General features: G+C 53.1%; 1 protein-coding gene across 1 annotated transcript in view; it reads right to left on the reverse strand.

The window, feature by feature from the left end:
* Positions 1 to 16,646, reverse strand: part of PRR12 (proline rich 12) — a 32,552-nt gene that overhangs the window by 4,835 nt on the left and 11,071 nt on the right. Inside the window, 8 exon segments of the mRNA XM_049622065.1 lie at positions 186 to 281; positions 379 to 525; positions 1,614 to 1,711; positions 1,818 to 1,943; positions 7,476 to 7,966; positions 8,272 to 8,405; positions 8,660 to 8,776; positions 16,369 to 16,646. Of these exon segments, the coding sequence (XP_049478022.1) occupies positions 186 to 281; positions 379 to 525; positions 1,614 to 1,711; positions 1,818 to 1,943; positions 7,476 to 7,966; positions 8,272 to 8,405; positions 8,660 to 8,776; positions 16,369 to 16,646 (1,487 nt within the window).

Below are 16,646 nucleotides of genomic sequence, written 5' to 3' on the forward strand. Positions count from 1 at the left end.
GGGAGGAGGGGCTGGGGGCCTGATCCCTGGGTCCGAGGGAGGAGGGGCTGGGGGCGTGGATCCCTGGGTCCGAGAGAGGAGGGGGCTGCGAGCTGGACTCCTGGGTCCGAGGCAGGACGGGCTGGGTCCAGGGCAGAGCCCGTGGGGCCGAATCCCAGGGCAACGGGTGCCGCGGGTGGGCTTACCTGGTCCCTGCAGCGCAGGAAGGTGTGGTACTTATAGTGGTGGAGGGAGTGGTAGAGCGTGTAGTATCCCGACTTGTCCAGCTCCACTTTGAACTCCTGGACAGAGGAGAGTGGAGAAGCCTCACCCCACCGCCCAGCCCGGGGCCCTTCCGCTTCCCAGTCGCCCACCCCGCCCGCCCATCCGCGGCCCCACCTGGGCTCGGACCACGCTCCTCTTGAGCTTGCTGAGCGTCTTGCGGTTGTAGGGCTCCCCCGCCGGCCGCAGCCGCACGGCCCCCTCCTCAGGGGAGCCCTCCCCGCTCTGCTCCACTCGCAGCTGGGGGAACGTGTGCAGGGCGTCCTGCGGGAAGCCGACCGGTCAGTGGGACGTGCCCCGGGCCCACACGCTCCAAACCCACCATCAGTTCTCAGATCATCAGGTGCCCCAGTTTCCCTCAGGCCGTGGATCAGGGGATCCCTGGGGAATCTTGGCCTCCTCAAAGGACAGAGGAACCTACGCCTGTCTGGGGACCCTTCTTAATGTGCCTTGTGGCCCGGCCTGAGATTCCCAGAGACCCCTGACCTTCCACCCGGGATTCTCAGCACCAGCCTTACATCCTACTCAAAATTTTGAGAATCAGCCTAAGATCCAGACTCCCCAGTGCCAGGCTGACATTCGATCCCAGAATTCTAAAACCAGAAGAATATTCCATTACCACGGAAGTTTTAACCCTGGCGTAACACCCCACCCAGAGTTCTAGAACCAGATCATCACTCTATCCCGCGTTTTCTGAGGGACTAACATCCCACCAGGGATTTTCTGAGCCAGCCTGAAAGTCCATCCCAGAATTCCCAGAATTCGACCAGTAGCTGCCCAGAAATGTCAAGGCCGGACCAACATTCCATCCCAGAATTCCGCTGCCCTAACAATCTGCCCCCAAATCTCAGCACCACACAACCATCCCCCGCATCAGAGCTGCCTGAATAGTCTGTTCTAGAATCCTAGGCCATTCCAGAAAGAAAATCATCTAGATGACTTACTACCGAAACCTAAGATGCTGAGAAGTCCCGCATTACGATGACAGAGAAGCCATCAGGATCCGCTTAACACTGTCCCACGGCAAGGCCTGGGTGCAGGCCCTAGTCTAACTTTTGCCTCCAAATTTGCACTCCAGAGCCACGCTCTGATGGGCTTTCCCAGCAGCCCGCCCCAGATCTTCACTATGACCTCTCTGCACCCTCCAAGCCCCCTCCATGCAGGCCTGCAAGGAACCTAGAGACTCCCTCTTGCCAGCCCTGCCCTCAACTTTTCTCCTGGCCAAGCCCGGAGAATGGTGCCCCCGCTCAGGGCCTCATGCTCCGGGAGCTCCTCCGTGGCTGACAGGTGCACATCTCTCCCGTTCATGACTGCGGGGCCCCGGACACCTCCCGCCCAGGCCCCACAGGCACCTGGAGGGCTGGGCTCAGCGACAGCCGCTTCAGGACTTTCTTCTTGTGCTCATTCAGGAGGCCGTCGATCTTCCTCATGGGCGGGAGGTATAGCTCATCTAAAAGACCCGGAGGGGCGTCAGAAGAGCCGAAGCCCCACAATGCATGGGGGAGGGGGGGTGCGAAGGAGGGGTCGGCGACCTTCTCTCCCAGGCCTCAGCTCACCATGTGTGTCCTCCAGGGCCTGGATCATGTCTGGGTCGAGTGCTGTGCTCACCAACATCTCCACGTAGCTCCGGTACATCTCCCGCATCGCCCGGGTCTTCAACAGACGCCCAGGTACTGCCCGCTCTGGGGGGAACAAGATGGGACTTCAGTTCGTTATTCCGCCTTTGCTGGAGGCCGCCTGTGTGGCAGACGGTGTTCTAAGTACCAGGCCCAGATTCACAGGGAGCGCCGAGTCCGCTGGAGAAAGTCCCCAAGTACCAGCGTCATGTACTCTGATGGTGGAGTCACAGGCATTGATCGTAACAAGTTCAGCCTGGCAAGCCAGGGAAGGCTCGTCCAAGGTCACACAAGAGCTAAGTCTTGACTGATAGGCAAGAGCATTCCAGGCCGGTGAACTTCACGTTTGACTGGTTCAGCGTAGCTTCGATCAAGTCTAAAGAAGCAGCATCATTGGTTTCCAAACCAGCGAATCCAGTCAGAGAGATCGCATCACAAAGAGCAAGACTGAGGGAGGAGGTGGGAGTTGAGACTACACGGGTCATGCAGGCCAGACCTCGCAGGGCCTCCATCCAATATGAGGTGGAGAGAGTAGCGGCTTTTTCTGGTGGGTACTAGGGAGCCATGGGAGAGCTGTGAGCAGGGGAGGGGCAAGGGTAAATGTGGAAAGGCACCTCTGAGGACAGGTAGGGGATGGATTGGAAGGATGATACCAGAGGTCAGGGCAATGGACCAGGTAAGAAAAGATGCTGTAGGGGCGCCTGGGTGGCGCAGTCGGTTAAGCGTCCGACTTCAGCCAGGTCACGATCTCGCGGTCCGTGAGTTCGAGCCCCGCGTCAGGCTCTGGGCTGATGGCTCGGAGCCTGGAGCCTGTTTCCGATTCTGTGTCTCCCTCTCTCTCTGCCCCTCCCCCGTTCATGCTCTGTCTCTCTCTGTCCCAAAAATAAATAAAAAACGTTGAAAAAAAAAAAAATTTAAAAATAAAAAAAAAGAAAAGATGCTGTAGCAGGGCCATAAGGACAGGATCTCGGGCAAGAAGACAGGAGGGCCAGTGTCTGGGCCAGGGCTACAGGAAAGCGCTGAAGGGCTGGGGACTTCCCAGTCGTGGACGTGAGGGAGCAAAGGCTGGAGGCTGGAGATCTGGCCCTCTGACTGCCTAGCCAGTGGGGCTATCCTGGAGATACGGAAATTAGGACAAGGAACTCAGTGGGATCTGGGGGGAGGAGGCTTGGGGGATGTCTGGAGGGGGGCCAGGGAGAAGAAATGAGTGAGGCTCACTGGAAAGCTGAGCCTGCCAAGTGAGAAGTGAAACAACAAGGCCAAGGTCAGGACTTGAGGGACACTCACATGAAACCCAAGAAGTAACGTCGGGGAGAAAAAAGATGCAGGACGGCTACGAACAGCCCTAAAAGATCCCTCAGGAAGAGGCATGAGAAACGTCTGTTTGACTTAACCACATGGAAGGTCCGTGGGGACAGCTGTTTCAGAGGCCAGAGTGACCACTTGGCAACAGCAGTTGGACCCCCAGGCCTTGGCCCAAACCCTCCCATGGCTCCTAACTCGTTCAAGGTAAAATCCTTCCAGTGGGAACGCAAAGCCCTGGGCTTCTTGTCCCTCCAAGGTCTGGTCCTGTTCCTTCTCTGCCCTCACTTCTCACCCTCTCCTCTTACTCACGCTCCGGCCACTGGCCTCCTTCCTGATCCCCAGACACGCCCAGCCTGGAATGTTCTCTCTCCCAGTCACCCAACCCCAACCCTGTTGCACTCAGATCTCTGCTCCAGTGTCATTTCCAGAAGCATTCCCCAACTCCCCCATCCCCCGAAAACATCACCCTCTAGAATGCCTGGATACTCTTTACTAAAACCACTTTTCTTTTTTTCTACGTATTTACTATTTTTTTTTTAATTTTTAAGAATTTTTAAAAATTTTTAAATGTTTATTTATTCATTTATTTATTTATTTATTTTCACATTCATTTATTTTTGAGAAACAGAGTGAGACAAAGCTTGAGCGGGGGAGGGGCAGAGAGAGGAGACACAGAATCTGAAGCAGGCTCCAGGCTCCGACCAAGTGGTCAGCACAGAGCCTGATGTGGGGCTCGAACCCACAAACTGTGAGATCATGACCTGAGCTGAAGTCGGAGGCTCAACTGACTGAGCCACCCAGGTGCCCCAAGAAATTTTTAAAGTCTTTGTTTATTTTTAAGAGAGAGAGAGAGAGAAGGGGGAGAATCCGGAGCAGGCTCCAGGCTCTGAGCTGTCAGCACAGAGCCCAACACGGGGCTCAAACCCATGAACCGTGAGACTACGACCCGAGCCAGAGTTGGACGCTTAACTGACTGAGCCACCCAGGCATCCACTGAAACTTTTTCTTAACGGCCTTTAAGCCTAGCCAGCCTTACAATGATGATTCTTCACATTGGTTTGTGTTCTGTTACATAACATGTTTATTCAACGGACGGACTCTCCCAAGCTAGACTGGAAGCTCCCATGAGCACACATATCATTGTTTGTTCTGTTCACTGCTGGGACCTCGTTCATGGCACATAGTAAGTGCTCAATAAGTATCTGCAAAAAGGGGCCAAGGAAGCCACATGGGAGGAGACTAAAGGAAGAGAGAGAGCAGACAGTCACTGCAGCATCTTTCTAGAACTTCTACGAATACAGGAAAGGAGAGAGCAACAGCTTGTAGCACATGGAGGGTCACCGCTCTCAGACAACCCAGAGTTAGTTTAGTTCTAAGGCCTCCTGGGCTGAGCAAAGCCTTCAGGGCATCCACACATAGGTCACACTCACCCTACCCTACCCTAGAGGGGCTCCTGGTTGAGTGAGGTGAGGGGAGGCCGACTCAGACCCACACCGACCCCTTGGCAAGGAAACGGCTCCCATAAACGTGTAGAGTTCCCTTCCCCCCATTTCAGAAAATTCAGAGCTGTCCACGTGTGTTCAGGGCAGCATTATTCACGATAGCTAAAAAGTGAAAACGATCCAAATTTCCACCAACCGGACGGTAGATAAATAAAATGTGGTCCGTCCAGGCGGTGGAGTATTATTCAGCCGCAAACAGGAACAAAATCCTGATACCTCTACAACATGGATGAACCTCAAAACGTTAGCGAAGTGCGAGAAGTCAATTACCAAAGACAACGTGGTGTCTGATTCCACTTATATGTAATATAAGGCAAATCCAGAGATTGTAAGTAGCTGGTCACTTAGGCCTGGGGGTGTGGGGGCAAGGGAGAAATGGGAGTGATAACCAAGGGGTACAGGGTTTCTTTTTGGGATACTGAAAGCGTTCTAGAATTGATCGCCAAGATGGATGGATAACTCTATGACTATACTAGAAACCACTGAATTATACGTTTCAAATAGGTTCATTATATGGCATGTTAAAGTTAAACTTAAATTTGTAAGCTGTTGAAGAAAAAGGAAAAAAAATTGAGGGCCAGGGAAGGAAAGACCTGCAAATCTAGGCCTTTGGCTAAGTCTCCTCCCTTGTGGCACCTTCACAACCTGTCTTTAACTGCTTCCACCGGGCCTGATTTAGCATAGCACTGCCCAGTTAAAAATAAAGAAAGAAAGAAGACTACATTTCCCAGCCTCCCTTGCAGCTAGGTGTGGCCACGTGATAGAGTTCCAGCCAATGGGGCAGGAGAGGTAGGATGTGGGCCACTCCCAGATCTGGCACTTAAAAGGAAGGTTAATGATTCACTCCTTGGTCCTTGAGTCCTTTCCTACTGGCAGGACCTCAGCTTTGGGGGCTGCTGGGCTGCCTCTGACCTGGGGGAAGGCAGAGCGACAAGAGGAAAGGAAACTGGGACCCTGGACAACCTTGCGAAGAGCCTCTGATTTTCCAAGAGATTCCCACCTTCAGCAGGGCTTTGACGAAAGAGAATTCTCTCTTCTTTAACCGTGTGTACGCTTAGTCTCTATTAAAACGGCTACCCCTGCCCTATTTCTAAAAAGACATATGACCTCAGGCAAGTCACATCGACTCTTGGTGTCTCAGTTTCCTCATCTTTAAAATGAGGAAAATTCTATATAGGACCTACCTCTCAGGGTTTATGTCAAGATAAAACAAACCAATGTGCAAAATATTTAAAACGATGGCCTGGCACCTGGTAAGCACTCAATTAAAAGGCGGCTGTTATATTTACTGTGTGTGTGTGTGTGTGTGTGTGTGTGTGTGTGTGTACGTGTGTATTTTGTTGCTATTACTGTCACCACAAACCAGACATCATTCTAAGCAGTGGAGCTCATCTTTGGTGCTTTACTATAGGTGAGTACCCTCCTATATGTTTTATCTGTCATTAATCTATTTTGTAAGTGAAGACACTACAGCATAAAGAGATGATGCCTCTTTCCTGGAGTCACACAACGAGTCACAGGGAAAACCACAACCTCTGGGCCTCCAGGACAGACACTGGTCCCCCATGTTCCTCTGCCCTCAGAACCTGCTTCCTTTTTTTAAGATTTTATTTTTAGGGGCGCCTGGGTGGCTAGGTCAGTTAAACGTCTGACTTTGGCTCAGGTCACGATCTCACGGCTCATCAGGCTCCCTGCTGTCAGCATAGAGCCCGCTTTGGATCTTCTGTCTCCCTCTCTCTGCCCCTCCCCCACTAGCACACGTTTTCTCTCTCTCTCTCTCTCTCTCTCTCTCTCTCAAAACTAAACATTTAAGGGGCGCCTGGGTTGCTCAGTTAAGCGTCTGACTTGGGCTCAGGTCATGATCTCACGGTTCATGAGTTCGAGCCCTGCATCGGGCTCTGTGCTGATGGCTCAGAGCCTGGAGCCTGCTTCGGATTCTGTGTCTCCCTCTCTATCCCTCTCCGACTAGTGCTCTGTCTCTCTCTGTCTCTCAAAAATAAATAAAGGTAAAAAAAAAAAAAATTAAACATTTAAAAAATAAAAACGAATAAGGATTTTATTCTTAAATGATCTCTACACGCAATGTAAAGGGCTCGAATTTACAACGTCAAAATCAAGAGTCACGGGGCGCCTGGGTGGCGCAGTCGGTTGAGCGTCCGACTTCGGCCAGGTCACGATCTCACGGTCTGTGAGTTCGAGCCCCGCGTCGGGCTCTGGGCTGATGGCTCGGAGCCTGGAGCCTGTTTCCGATTCTGTGTCTCCCTCTCTCTTTGCCCCTCCCCCGTTCATGCTCTGTCTCTCTCTGTCCCAAAAATAAATAAAAACAAAAAAAACAAAAAAAACAAAAAAACAAAATCAAGAGTCACACGCTCCACCCACTGAGCCAGCCAGGGGCCCCATAACATGTCTGTCCTAAGACAAATCAGTGCAGCATTGAAGAACAGGCCTGAGGCTTCACTGGCCACCTCCCAACTCGGGTGGGACACCACATCCCAGCCATGTTATGTGCTCCTGGTGCCTCAGTCTCCTCATCTGTACATGAGGGCAGTAACGGTATCTACTTTGTAGCACTGCTACAAAAATTAAACAAGTGAATTCATCGTGTGCAGAGCAGTCATCCAGGCAGGGGCCACGTGACTGACACATATTGCCATTATTTCAATTATTGTCGCTGTCTCACCGATACCACCCGGAACCCTCTGGACAGCGCTCACCCACGCCTCCTTCTGATGCCCCGGATTCCCTTCCTCTTGCCTCCCCACCCGCCCTGTGTGGCTGCCTAGGGACTCACCGTCCTCGCTGGGTGCTCCCGGGGATGACTCGGAGTCCGAGGAGCTGCCTGGTGGACCCCCACCCGCCGAGGCATTTCCTGCCGCCTCCTTCAGCCACTTCTTCCTCTTCTTGGGGGGCGGCTCGGCCTTCACCTTGGTGGGCCGGGCCTTGGGCAGCCGGGAGGTGGCGGGCTGGCCCGCGGTGAGGCTCCGCTCAGGCCGTGTCTGCCGCCCGCCCGCGCTCCGCTCGCCCCGTAGCGGCCGCTCCCCACGCGTCACCCGCTCCTTCTCCTTCTCCTTCTCTTTCTCCTTCTCCTTCTCGACAGGCCGAGGTGGGGATGGCTTCTCAGGGGCGGGGGGCTCGGGCGCAGCTGTCTCAGGCGTCTGCTCTGGGGGCTTCTCACAGACAGTCTTATCAGGGGTCTCTGGCTTAGGAGGTGGTGCTGGGGCCTTGGGAGGCGGGGCAGAACTGGCCCCAGAAGACGCAGGGCCCTTGGCCTGCCCAGAGCGCCTAGAAGGGAACACGGAAGGGACTGTATGCAGTCAGCAGCCCCCAAGAAACCCAAATTCTCCTCTTGAAATCCCCCTGCCTCGCCAGCAGCTCTAAGCACAGAACCAGCTCCCCCTCTTGCCATCTGTTCCCTCTCGGGGTCTCTGCCTGGCCCCCCGGCCCCAGACTGGAGTCTCTTTCTCTCTGGGTCTCTGTCACCCACCCTGTGTCCACTCTCCCTGACTCTGCCTCTTCTCTTGAATGATCCAACCCCATGCCTGTAGACCCTGCCCACCAACTGCCCGCCCCTCGGCTCCCCGTGGTACCTGACGGGCACTGGGGGCCGATGCCAGGGTTTCCGAGCACAGACCCTCACATAATCCTTCTTGTTGACGTTTTCCAGGAACTTTACATAAAGGCGCTGATACCGGTTTTTCGCGTCCCCAAAGTACCCCAAATACTATGGAGGGAAAGAGGCACAGGAGGAACTCCTTCGTCCACCCCAGCCAGGCAGCCGGATACCAAGACTCCCACCCCACCCAGGGCCCCCGCGGCGGCCACAGGAGCCACTGGAAACGGAGCCTCCCTGCTGGACTACACCCGAGACTAGGCATGAATCACAGCCATGCGTGAGGAGGACCCCGGCTTCCAGACCTCCCCGCCTCCCACCCGGGGCTCTTGAGCCCTCACTCCCCACCCCCCAGGCAGGCTTACATTACTGGTGGCACAAAACTGCCGCTGTCCGTCCTTGATCTCCGGAGTGAACTTCTGCAGCAGCGCCTTCTGCACTCGCCAGATGGGTGGGGGCTCGCGCCCCGTCTGCAGTGCCAGCTGAGGAAGGGTGCAGTGAGGCCAGCAAGGTCAGCCCTCGTTCCTGTCCTCCCTGCCCCCCAGTTCCTGGCCCGATGTCCTCCCTCTACACCCGCTTAAGAGAAAAGGGACTGAGGTCGACAAGCCATCCATCAACGAACACTGACAGCCAGATGTCTTCTGGCCGTGTGATGTTCTCAGCCCTGGGGAGGCAGCATGAGTCTGGCCACGTCCTCCTGTGGCTCACCCCAGTCCTCGCAGTCAAGGCCGTTGGTTCTTGGGCTGCAAAGTTTTGGTTATAAAAACTTCACGGTGGGATGGCATAAGCCTCTGTCGCGACTTAACGTCACGACCGACTCCTGAGCGCACACCCACCATTTTCCAGATACCGTGCTGGACCCCTGGGTCCAGTGATGAATAAGACTGACGCCTCTCATGGGGTCTTTGTCGGAGAGGTGACAAGATAGACAAGTCGATAAATGAAACAGGGCGCAGTTGAGGCTTGTGCCGGGAACAGACAGGTGACAGTTTCCCGGAGACCATGTATTTCATCAGCGAATCCACAACAGGGCAAGACACGGTGAGGGTAAGGCCCCCCCTTCTCCACACCCCCAACACACTCAGATAACCTCTCCACAACTCCGAGACGTGTGTGACCCTCAGCTGGACACTGGAAACTGAAGGATGTGGGCCAGACCCAGTATCTAATCTGGGGGAGCGAGGGCAGTAGCAGGAAAACCAGACAGGGCACAAAAAAATAACAGCACCGAGTAATAAACGTGTTAGTGGCAGACCCCCTCGTGGTCTGTGGGTTTGAACCCCGCGTCAGGCTCTGTGCTGACAGCTCAGAGCCTGGATGGAGCCTGCTTTGGATTCTGTGTCTCCTCTCTGACCCTCCCCCACTCATGCTGTCTCTGTCTCTCAAAAATGAATAAACGTTAAAAAAAAAAAAAAAAGCATTAAAAAAAATAAGGACTGGGGCACCTGGGTGGCTCAGTTGGTTAAGTGTCCAACTTTGGCTCAGGTCACGATCTCACAGTTTGTGAGTTTGAGCCCCGCGTCAGGCTCTGTGCTGACAGCTTGCTCAGAGCCTGGAGCCTGCTCCGGATTCTGTCTCCCTTTCTCTCTGCCTCTGCCCCACTCACACTCTGTCTCTTGTCTCTCTCAAAAATAAATAAACATTAAAAGAAAAATTTTTAATAAGAAAATAAAAAAAATAAGGACCTCACATGCGATCTGAATCCAAGAACGCTTCCTGGAAGAGGGGATACCTAAATGAGTCCCAGAGGGACAATGTCTTCTATGAGGGGGACCGAGCAATGACACAGGACAGCATGTGTGACAGTTGTGCGTCTAGAAGAAAGCAGCTAACAGACTATATAAGAACATGGGAGGCGCCTGGGTGGCTCAGTCAGTTGAACATCTGACTTCGGCTCAGGTTATCTCATGGCTCGTGGGTTCGAGCCCCGCTTTGGGCTCTGTTCTGACAGTTCAGAGCCTGGAGTCGAGTCTGTGGCTCCCTCTCTCTCTGCCACTCCCCTCCCCTTGCAAAAATAAACATTTAAAAAAAAAAGATAAGAATACAGATGCTACGGGAAATGTGCACCGGGTATTGTAATAACCCAGAGAGGCACGAAAGGTAGTCCTTGCATTCAAAGAATCCATACTCAAGTGATAAACAGGATACAGATGGTAACTCCAATTGATTGGTCATGGCTGCCCTGAAAGCCAGGCACGGCCGGAGAAGTGCTGAGATCAATTAATGATGTCTGGCACTGGCAGCAGCTGTAATACTGGCGTTGGTGTGCCAAGCTATCTACTACCCACTCTTAGTTGGAGTTAGTTGTTTTCACCTCCACGATTAAAAAAAAAAAAAAAAAATTTTTTTTTAATGTTTATTTATTTTTGAGAGAGAGACAGAGCACGAGAAGGGGAGGAGCAGAGAGAGAAGGAGACATAGAATCCAAAGCAGGCTCCAGGCTCTGAGCTGTCAGCACAGAGCCCGACACGGGGCTTGAGCTCACAGTGACCGTGAGATCATGACCTGAGCGGAAGTCAGACGCTCAACTGACTGAGCCGCCCAGGCGCCCCTCACCTCCATGATTTGTGTCCCTCAGATCAGTTAGGGGAGTGCAAAAAAGGGATTACAATAACCTGATGAAAATGAGGTCTCAAAATGCTCTCGGCTTAAAATTACAAGAGGCAGGATGAGACAAGGATGCCAGGGTCCTGGCCCCAAATCCTTTTTCCCAGGCTGCTATGTGGTTCCCAGTCCTTCCTCTCGGTGACCTTGGGAAGCCAGGTCAGAGGCCCAAGGATTGAAAAGTTCCTTTCAGACCACATCCTGCTCAGCTCCAAACCCCTGTAGGGCCCCCAGTGCAAGCTCCACAGTCTGGCACAGCGAAATTTTGCCTCAGTTTCCTTTTTCTTCTCCAGCCCCTGCCCAGCACGCTATCCAGACCCCTCAGAGTTCAGCAGATGAACCCCAGACTTTCTGACCCCCAGATTTTGCATATGCAGTGCCCCCCATCAGGGGTGCCTTTTCCCCTCTCAATGTGAATATGAAGTTCTCAGAAGTCATCAGAGCATCCTTCCCACCTGGGGGGGGGGGGGGGGGCCACCCCCTCCTCAGTCTCCTCCCACTACCTAATCTGCCTCTTCTGAGTCTATTGATTCTCTCATTGGACGCAGGTCCCCCGGCTCACCACATCCCAGTCGAGCTTGGTGTCTTTCCCAAAACCACTCTGCCTCCCTGCCACCATCGTGCCCAATCCCTGGTATCACCCTTGCCTGATCTCCAATCAGGGCCGGTCAGTCCCCAGGCTGTCCTTCCTGCCTCTCCTCATGTCGATCAGATCACTGACCACACCCACTTCCCCTTATTAGGGAAGCCAACATGCCCAAAGCCCCTGCCCCTGCCCGACGGAAGCCAGAGCCGATTGGAGGAGACCTAACCAGGCAGCCAATCAGGAAGCAAATCATCTTGGCCCCAAATGCAGAGCTGGACCAATCAGATTCTCTTTGGGGAATCTGAACTCTGACAAGCAGAGACCAGGGCAGGAAGCAAGCAGCAAGATGAGAACGAGCCAGAAACACCTAGCAGGGTGGGAATGAGAAAGCTTTGTGGTCCGTTAACAGGGAATCAGGGTCACAGGACTGAGGTGGTGGACAGACTGCCATCAGGCCTAGACATCTCCCCAGCCACCTCCCGCCGGCGAGAAGCCCTAGCAGCTGCCGGAAAACCCAGAGAGGAGTCTCAAGCAGGCGCCCGTTGATGTCACCCCAGCATAACCCGGCCCCTGGCTCACCTTCCCAGCCTTGGCACTCACTTCTAGCCACTCAACCCCTTGAGCCACAAGGACAACGCATTTTTGCTCATGACATGAGCTTGGCACCCTGCTACCTCCACCCCGACTGCCCTTCCCTGTACATTTCTCTACCCCATAAACTCTTACGTGCTCAGGGTCTACATCCTGCTAAATCTTCCACATCCCCGAGAACTGGGAGTTAATATTTTCACTCTCATTTTAGAGATGGGGAAGCTGAGGCACGGAAGGGGGCTAGCCCCGCGCTTTCTAATTCAGCTGCCCCGAGTACGGTCCACAAGTGTAAAATACACACCGGGTGTCAAAGACTTGATATGGGAAAACTGTAAAACATCTCAGGAGCTTTTTCTACGTTGATGACATACTGAAATGATGGCTTTAAATACACTGTTACAGAAAATACAATGTGGCCAATCTCACCCATCTTTGAACTTGTTTGTTTGTTTTTTAAGAAGGCTCCACGCCCAGCATGGGGCTTGAACTCACAACTGTTGAGATCAAGAGTCCAGTGCTCAGGGCCTCTGGGGGGCTTAGTCAGTTAAGAGTCTGACTCTCGGTTTCAAGCTCAGGTCATGATCTCGCAGTTTGTGGGTTCAAGCCCCATGTTGGGCTCCACGCTGACAGAGCGGAACCTACTCGGGATTCTCTCTGTCCCTCTTTCTCTGTCCCTCTCCAGCTTGAGCTCTCTCTTAAATAAATAAACTTGAAAAAAAAAAAAAAAGTCATGTGCTCTACTCATTAAGCCAGCTCCCCTATCTTTTAAGTGTAGGTACAAGAAAGCTTATTTTTAAATTTTTAAAAAATGTTTATTTATTTTTGAGAGAGAGGGAGACAGAGCACAAGCAGGGAGGAACAGGCATAGGGAGGCACAGAATCCAAAGCAGGCTCCGGGCTCCGGCTCCAGGCTCCGAGCCGTCAGCACAGAGCCCAACGCGGGGCTCAAACTCACAAACCGGGAGATCACAACCTAAGCTGAAGTCGGGACGCTTAACCGACTGAGCCACCCAGGCACCCCTGGATACGAGAAAGTTTCAAATGACATATATGGTTCGCTGATATTTCTACTGGGCTATCATTGTTCTCGACCAGTGGCCTGTTGCCCATTTTTACACACCTACCAGCTAAAAATGGTTCCTAATTTTTAAAGGATTGTGAACAAAACAAAACAAGAATATGTAGCAGAAACCCTCTGACCTGCAAAGCCCGAAGTATTTATTGGCTGGCCCTTCACGGAAAAAGTTACCCAAGCTCTGCACTAGGTTCACCCAAGAGCACTGAGGTGAGTAACAGAAGCGAAAGTTTGAGGACACCTACTGTGTGCACCCCTGGTTCCATAAAGCCCCAGGCAAGCATTAATGCCTGGATCCTCCCGTTACCTGAGGGAGGAAATGAGGAAACGGGAGGGTCAGGAAGGGTCAACACCAGCCCAGCCCAGAAGTGGCTGAGATTTAAGCCGGTCAGGTTAACGCCAAAGCTGGGCTCTCAGTAACGATGCCACCAGCCTGCCCCGACTCCAAGCACACAAACGAGTCTCCGATGTCTGCACGAGTGGTTCAGTCCTGGGGCTCTGTGTCCCCCATTGTAATGCACACTCGTGTTGTATTTTAAGCATCTGAATCCTTGCCCGGCCCCGGGCCAGCTGGGAGGTGGTGTCAGTAAAGCTGCGGCTCCAATCCCGGCTCGGCACCCACCAGCCGAACGAGTCCCTCTCTCTGAACGTGAACTTCCTCATCTGTAAAAGCTCTGTTATTACGGCCCAGCGCGGGGCGCCCAGCAGCATCCGCCGCTGTCACTGTCAATGTTTGACAGAATGGACAGAGAAAGGCTGAATCTGGTTACTGAGAGCCCAGGCTCCTGGGGCCAACAGAGCTGGCGTCAGTCCCCAACCATGAAAGTCCAGGAAGGCTACTGTACCACTCTATGCCTCAGTTTCCTTCCCTGTAAAACGGGGCTAGCAATCCCTATCGTGAAGGAGAATTATGAATATAAAACTTGGGAGACAGACAATGGCGATAGTTACATAACGACGTGAATGTACCTAATGCCACCGAATGGTACACTTAAAAATGGTTAGGGGCACCTGGGTGGCTCAGTCGGTTAAGCGGCCGACTTCGGCTCAGGTCGTGATCTCACGGTCCGTGAGTTCGAGCCCCGCGTCGGGCTCTGTGCTGACAGCTCGGAGCCTGGAGCCTGTTTCCGATTCTATGTCTCCCTCTCTCTGACCCTCCCCGGTTCATGCTCTGTCTCTCTCTGTCTCAAAAATAAATAAAGGTTAAAAAAAAAAAATGGTTAGAATGACGGGGCGCCTGGGTGGCTCAGTCGGTTAAGTGTCTGACCTTTCTTTTTTTTTTTTTTTTTTTCCAGAGAGAGGGCTCAAGTGAGCGAGGGGCAGAGAGAGAGAGAGAGAATCCCAGGAGGGACAGAGGGAGAGAGAGAGACAGAAATGGGGGGCTCACCCCATGTGGACTCAAACTGACGAACCATGAGGTCATGACCTGAGCCGAAGTCAGATGCTAAATGACTGAGCCACCCAGGTGCCCCCGCGTCTGACTCTCAATTTCGGCTCAGGTCTTGATCCGGGGTTTGTGAGATCAAGCCCCTCATCGGGCTCTGTGCTGACATCACGGAGTCTGCTTGAGATTCTCTTTCTCTCTCTCTCTCTCCCCGCCCCTGCCCCTCCCCCACTCGTGCTCTCTCAAAATAACTTAAAAAAAAAAAAAGACTAAAAATAAGACTACACTCTCAACAAGAGTTAAATTATGGAAAGAGCCTAAATGTCCATCAACTGACCAATGGATAAAGAAATTGTGGTTTATATACACAATGGAATACTATGTGGCAATGAGAATGAAAGGCCTTTTGTAGCAATGTGGATGGAACTGGAAAGCGTTATGCTAAGTGAAATAAGTCATATAGAGAAGGACAGATTCCATATGTTTTCACTCCTATGTGGATCCTGAGAAACTTAACAGAAGACCATGGGGGAGGGGAAGGGAAAAAAAATGGTTAGAGAGGGAGGGAGCCAAACCATAAGAGACTCCTAAAAACTGAGAACTGAGGGTTGAAGGGGGGTGGGAGGGAGGGAAGGGTGGGTGACAGGTATTGAGGAGGGCACCTGCTGGGATGAGCACTGGGTGTTGTATGGAAACCGATTTGACAATAAATTTCATACAAAAAAAAAAAAAAAAAGAAAACCTTGAAAAATAAAATAAAATAAATAAAAATAAAGACTGTAAATAACACATTAAGTTCGTCTCCCAAAGTACACGAGATAATATAGCATAACACGAGTTATTAACCTTATAATTAATTCATCCCGCAACGTCTCCGTCTGAAGAAACAACACCCGAGATTAAATTAAACGCGATGACGTACATCAAGGGCCACACGTGTTCCCGGCCCCGTAATCAATACCCAGTCCGTGACAGTGACTAATATGAAGAAGGAGCTTAGTCTTCAGGGTCACCATCAAGGGAACCATGGCTTGCTGACCCACCAAGCACTTGCTCAGTCTCCTGTTCTGGGAGACGCACTGCACGAGCGCCTGAAGTCACCTACCCTCACCAAGCACCCCTGCTATTAATCCTCTGGTCCAAACCTATCTGTCCCATGAACCGAGTGGAGCAGAGATGGGCAAACTTTTTCTGTCATGGAGCAGGAAAGAAAGATTCTTGGCTTTGTGGGTCAGCTAGCCTCTGCCAACCGTCTCGCCCCGCCACGATACGGGCGCTAGAGGATTTGGAAACGTCTGGGCATGGCTGGGTGCCAATAAAACGTTATTTATAGGAAGAGGTCGTGGGCTGCACTTGGCCCATCCAGGCCAGTTTGCCAACCTCTGGAGTAGCGTAACTGGGAGCAGTGAACGCGGCGATCTGCATAAAGCGTTTAAGATGTGGCCTCACGCTCCCAAATCATTGGCTACTCAATTTACAGACTACCTCGGAGAGCGCGCTCATTCACAGGTATATTCTGTCGATTCCACACGCGTCCACCAACACGGCATACCTCGCCAAGTCACCACTCTCTTGGCTTGTGCCATTAAATTAGAAGCTTCACCGAGACCAGGACCTGCCTCCTGGAACCCCAGCCCCCACAATACCTGCAATAAATGTTAACCATCGCTCTCCTTTATGGGACACACACGCCCCCCGCATCTCAGAGCCCCGCATGTCCTCTGGATGCTCTGGCCCCATGGGCCTGTGGATTCGGGGCCTGTCACCCGGCAGGCATTCCATAGCCGCTGAGGGACCAAACCCCCGGGCCCGGCGTGCCATGCCGGGGACTCACCTTGAGGGAAGGGATGTCCTCGGCGCGGATGACGAACTCGTCGCGCTCCCGGAAGATGCCCTCCCCGCCGCTCTCGCCCGCCTCCTCGTCCGTCTCCCCGCACACGGCTGCCGTCTCCTGCTTCTTGGCCAAGTGCAGGGGCCGGGCGTCCGGAGGCTCGGGCTCCTCGGGGGACGGGGCAGGGGGCTCCTCCGGCGCGGGGGCGGCCGGCGGGGGCGGCGGCGGGGCGGGCGGCGAGGGCAGGGGCGGCGGGGCGGGCGGCGAGCTGGGCGCGGGGG

This window comes from Panthera uncia (genome assembly GCF_023721935.1).
Source record: "Panthera uncia isolate 11264 chromosome E2 unlocalized genomic scaffold, Puncia_PCG_1.0 HiC_scaffold_19, whole genome shotgun sequence".
In the NCBI taxonomy this organism is placed as follows: Eukaryota; Metazoa; Chordata; class Mammalia; order Carnivora; family Felidae; genus Panthera; species Panthera uncia.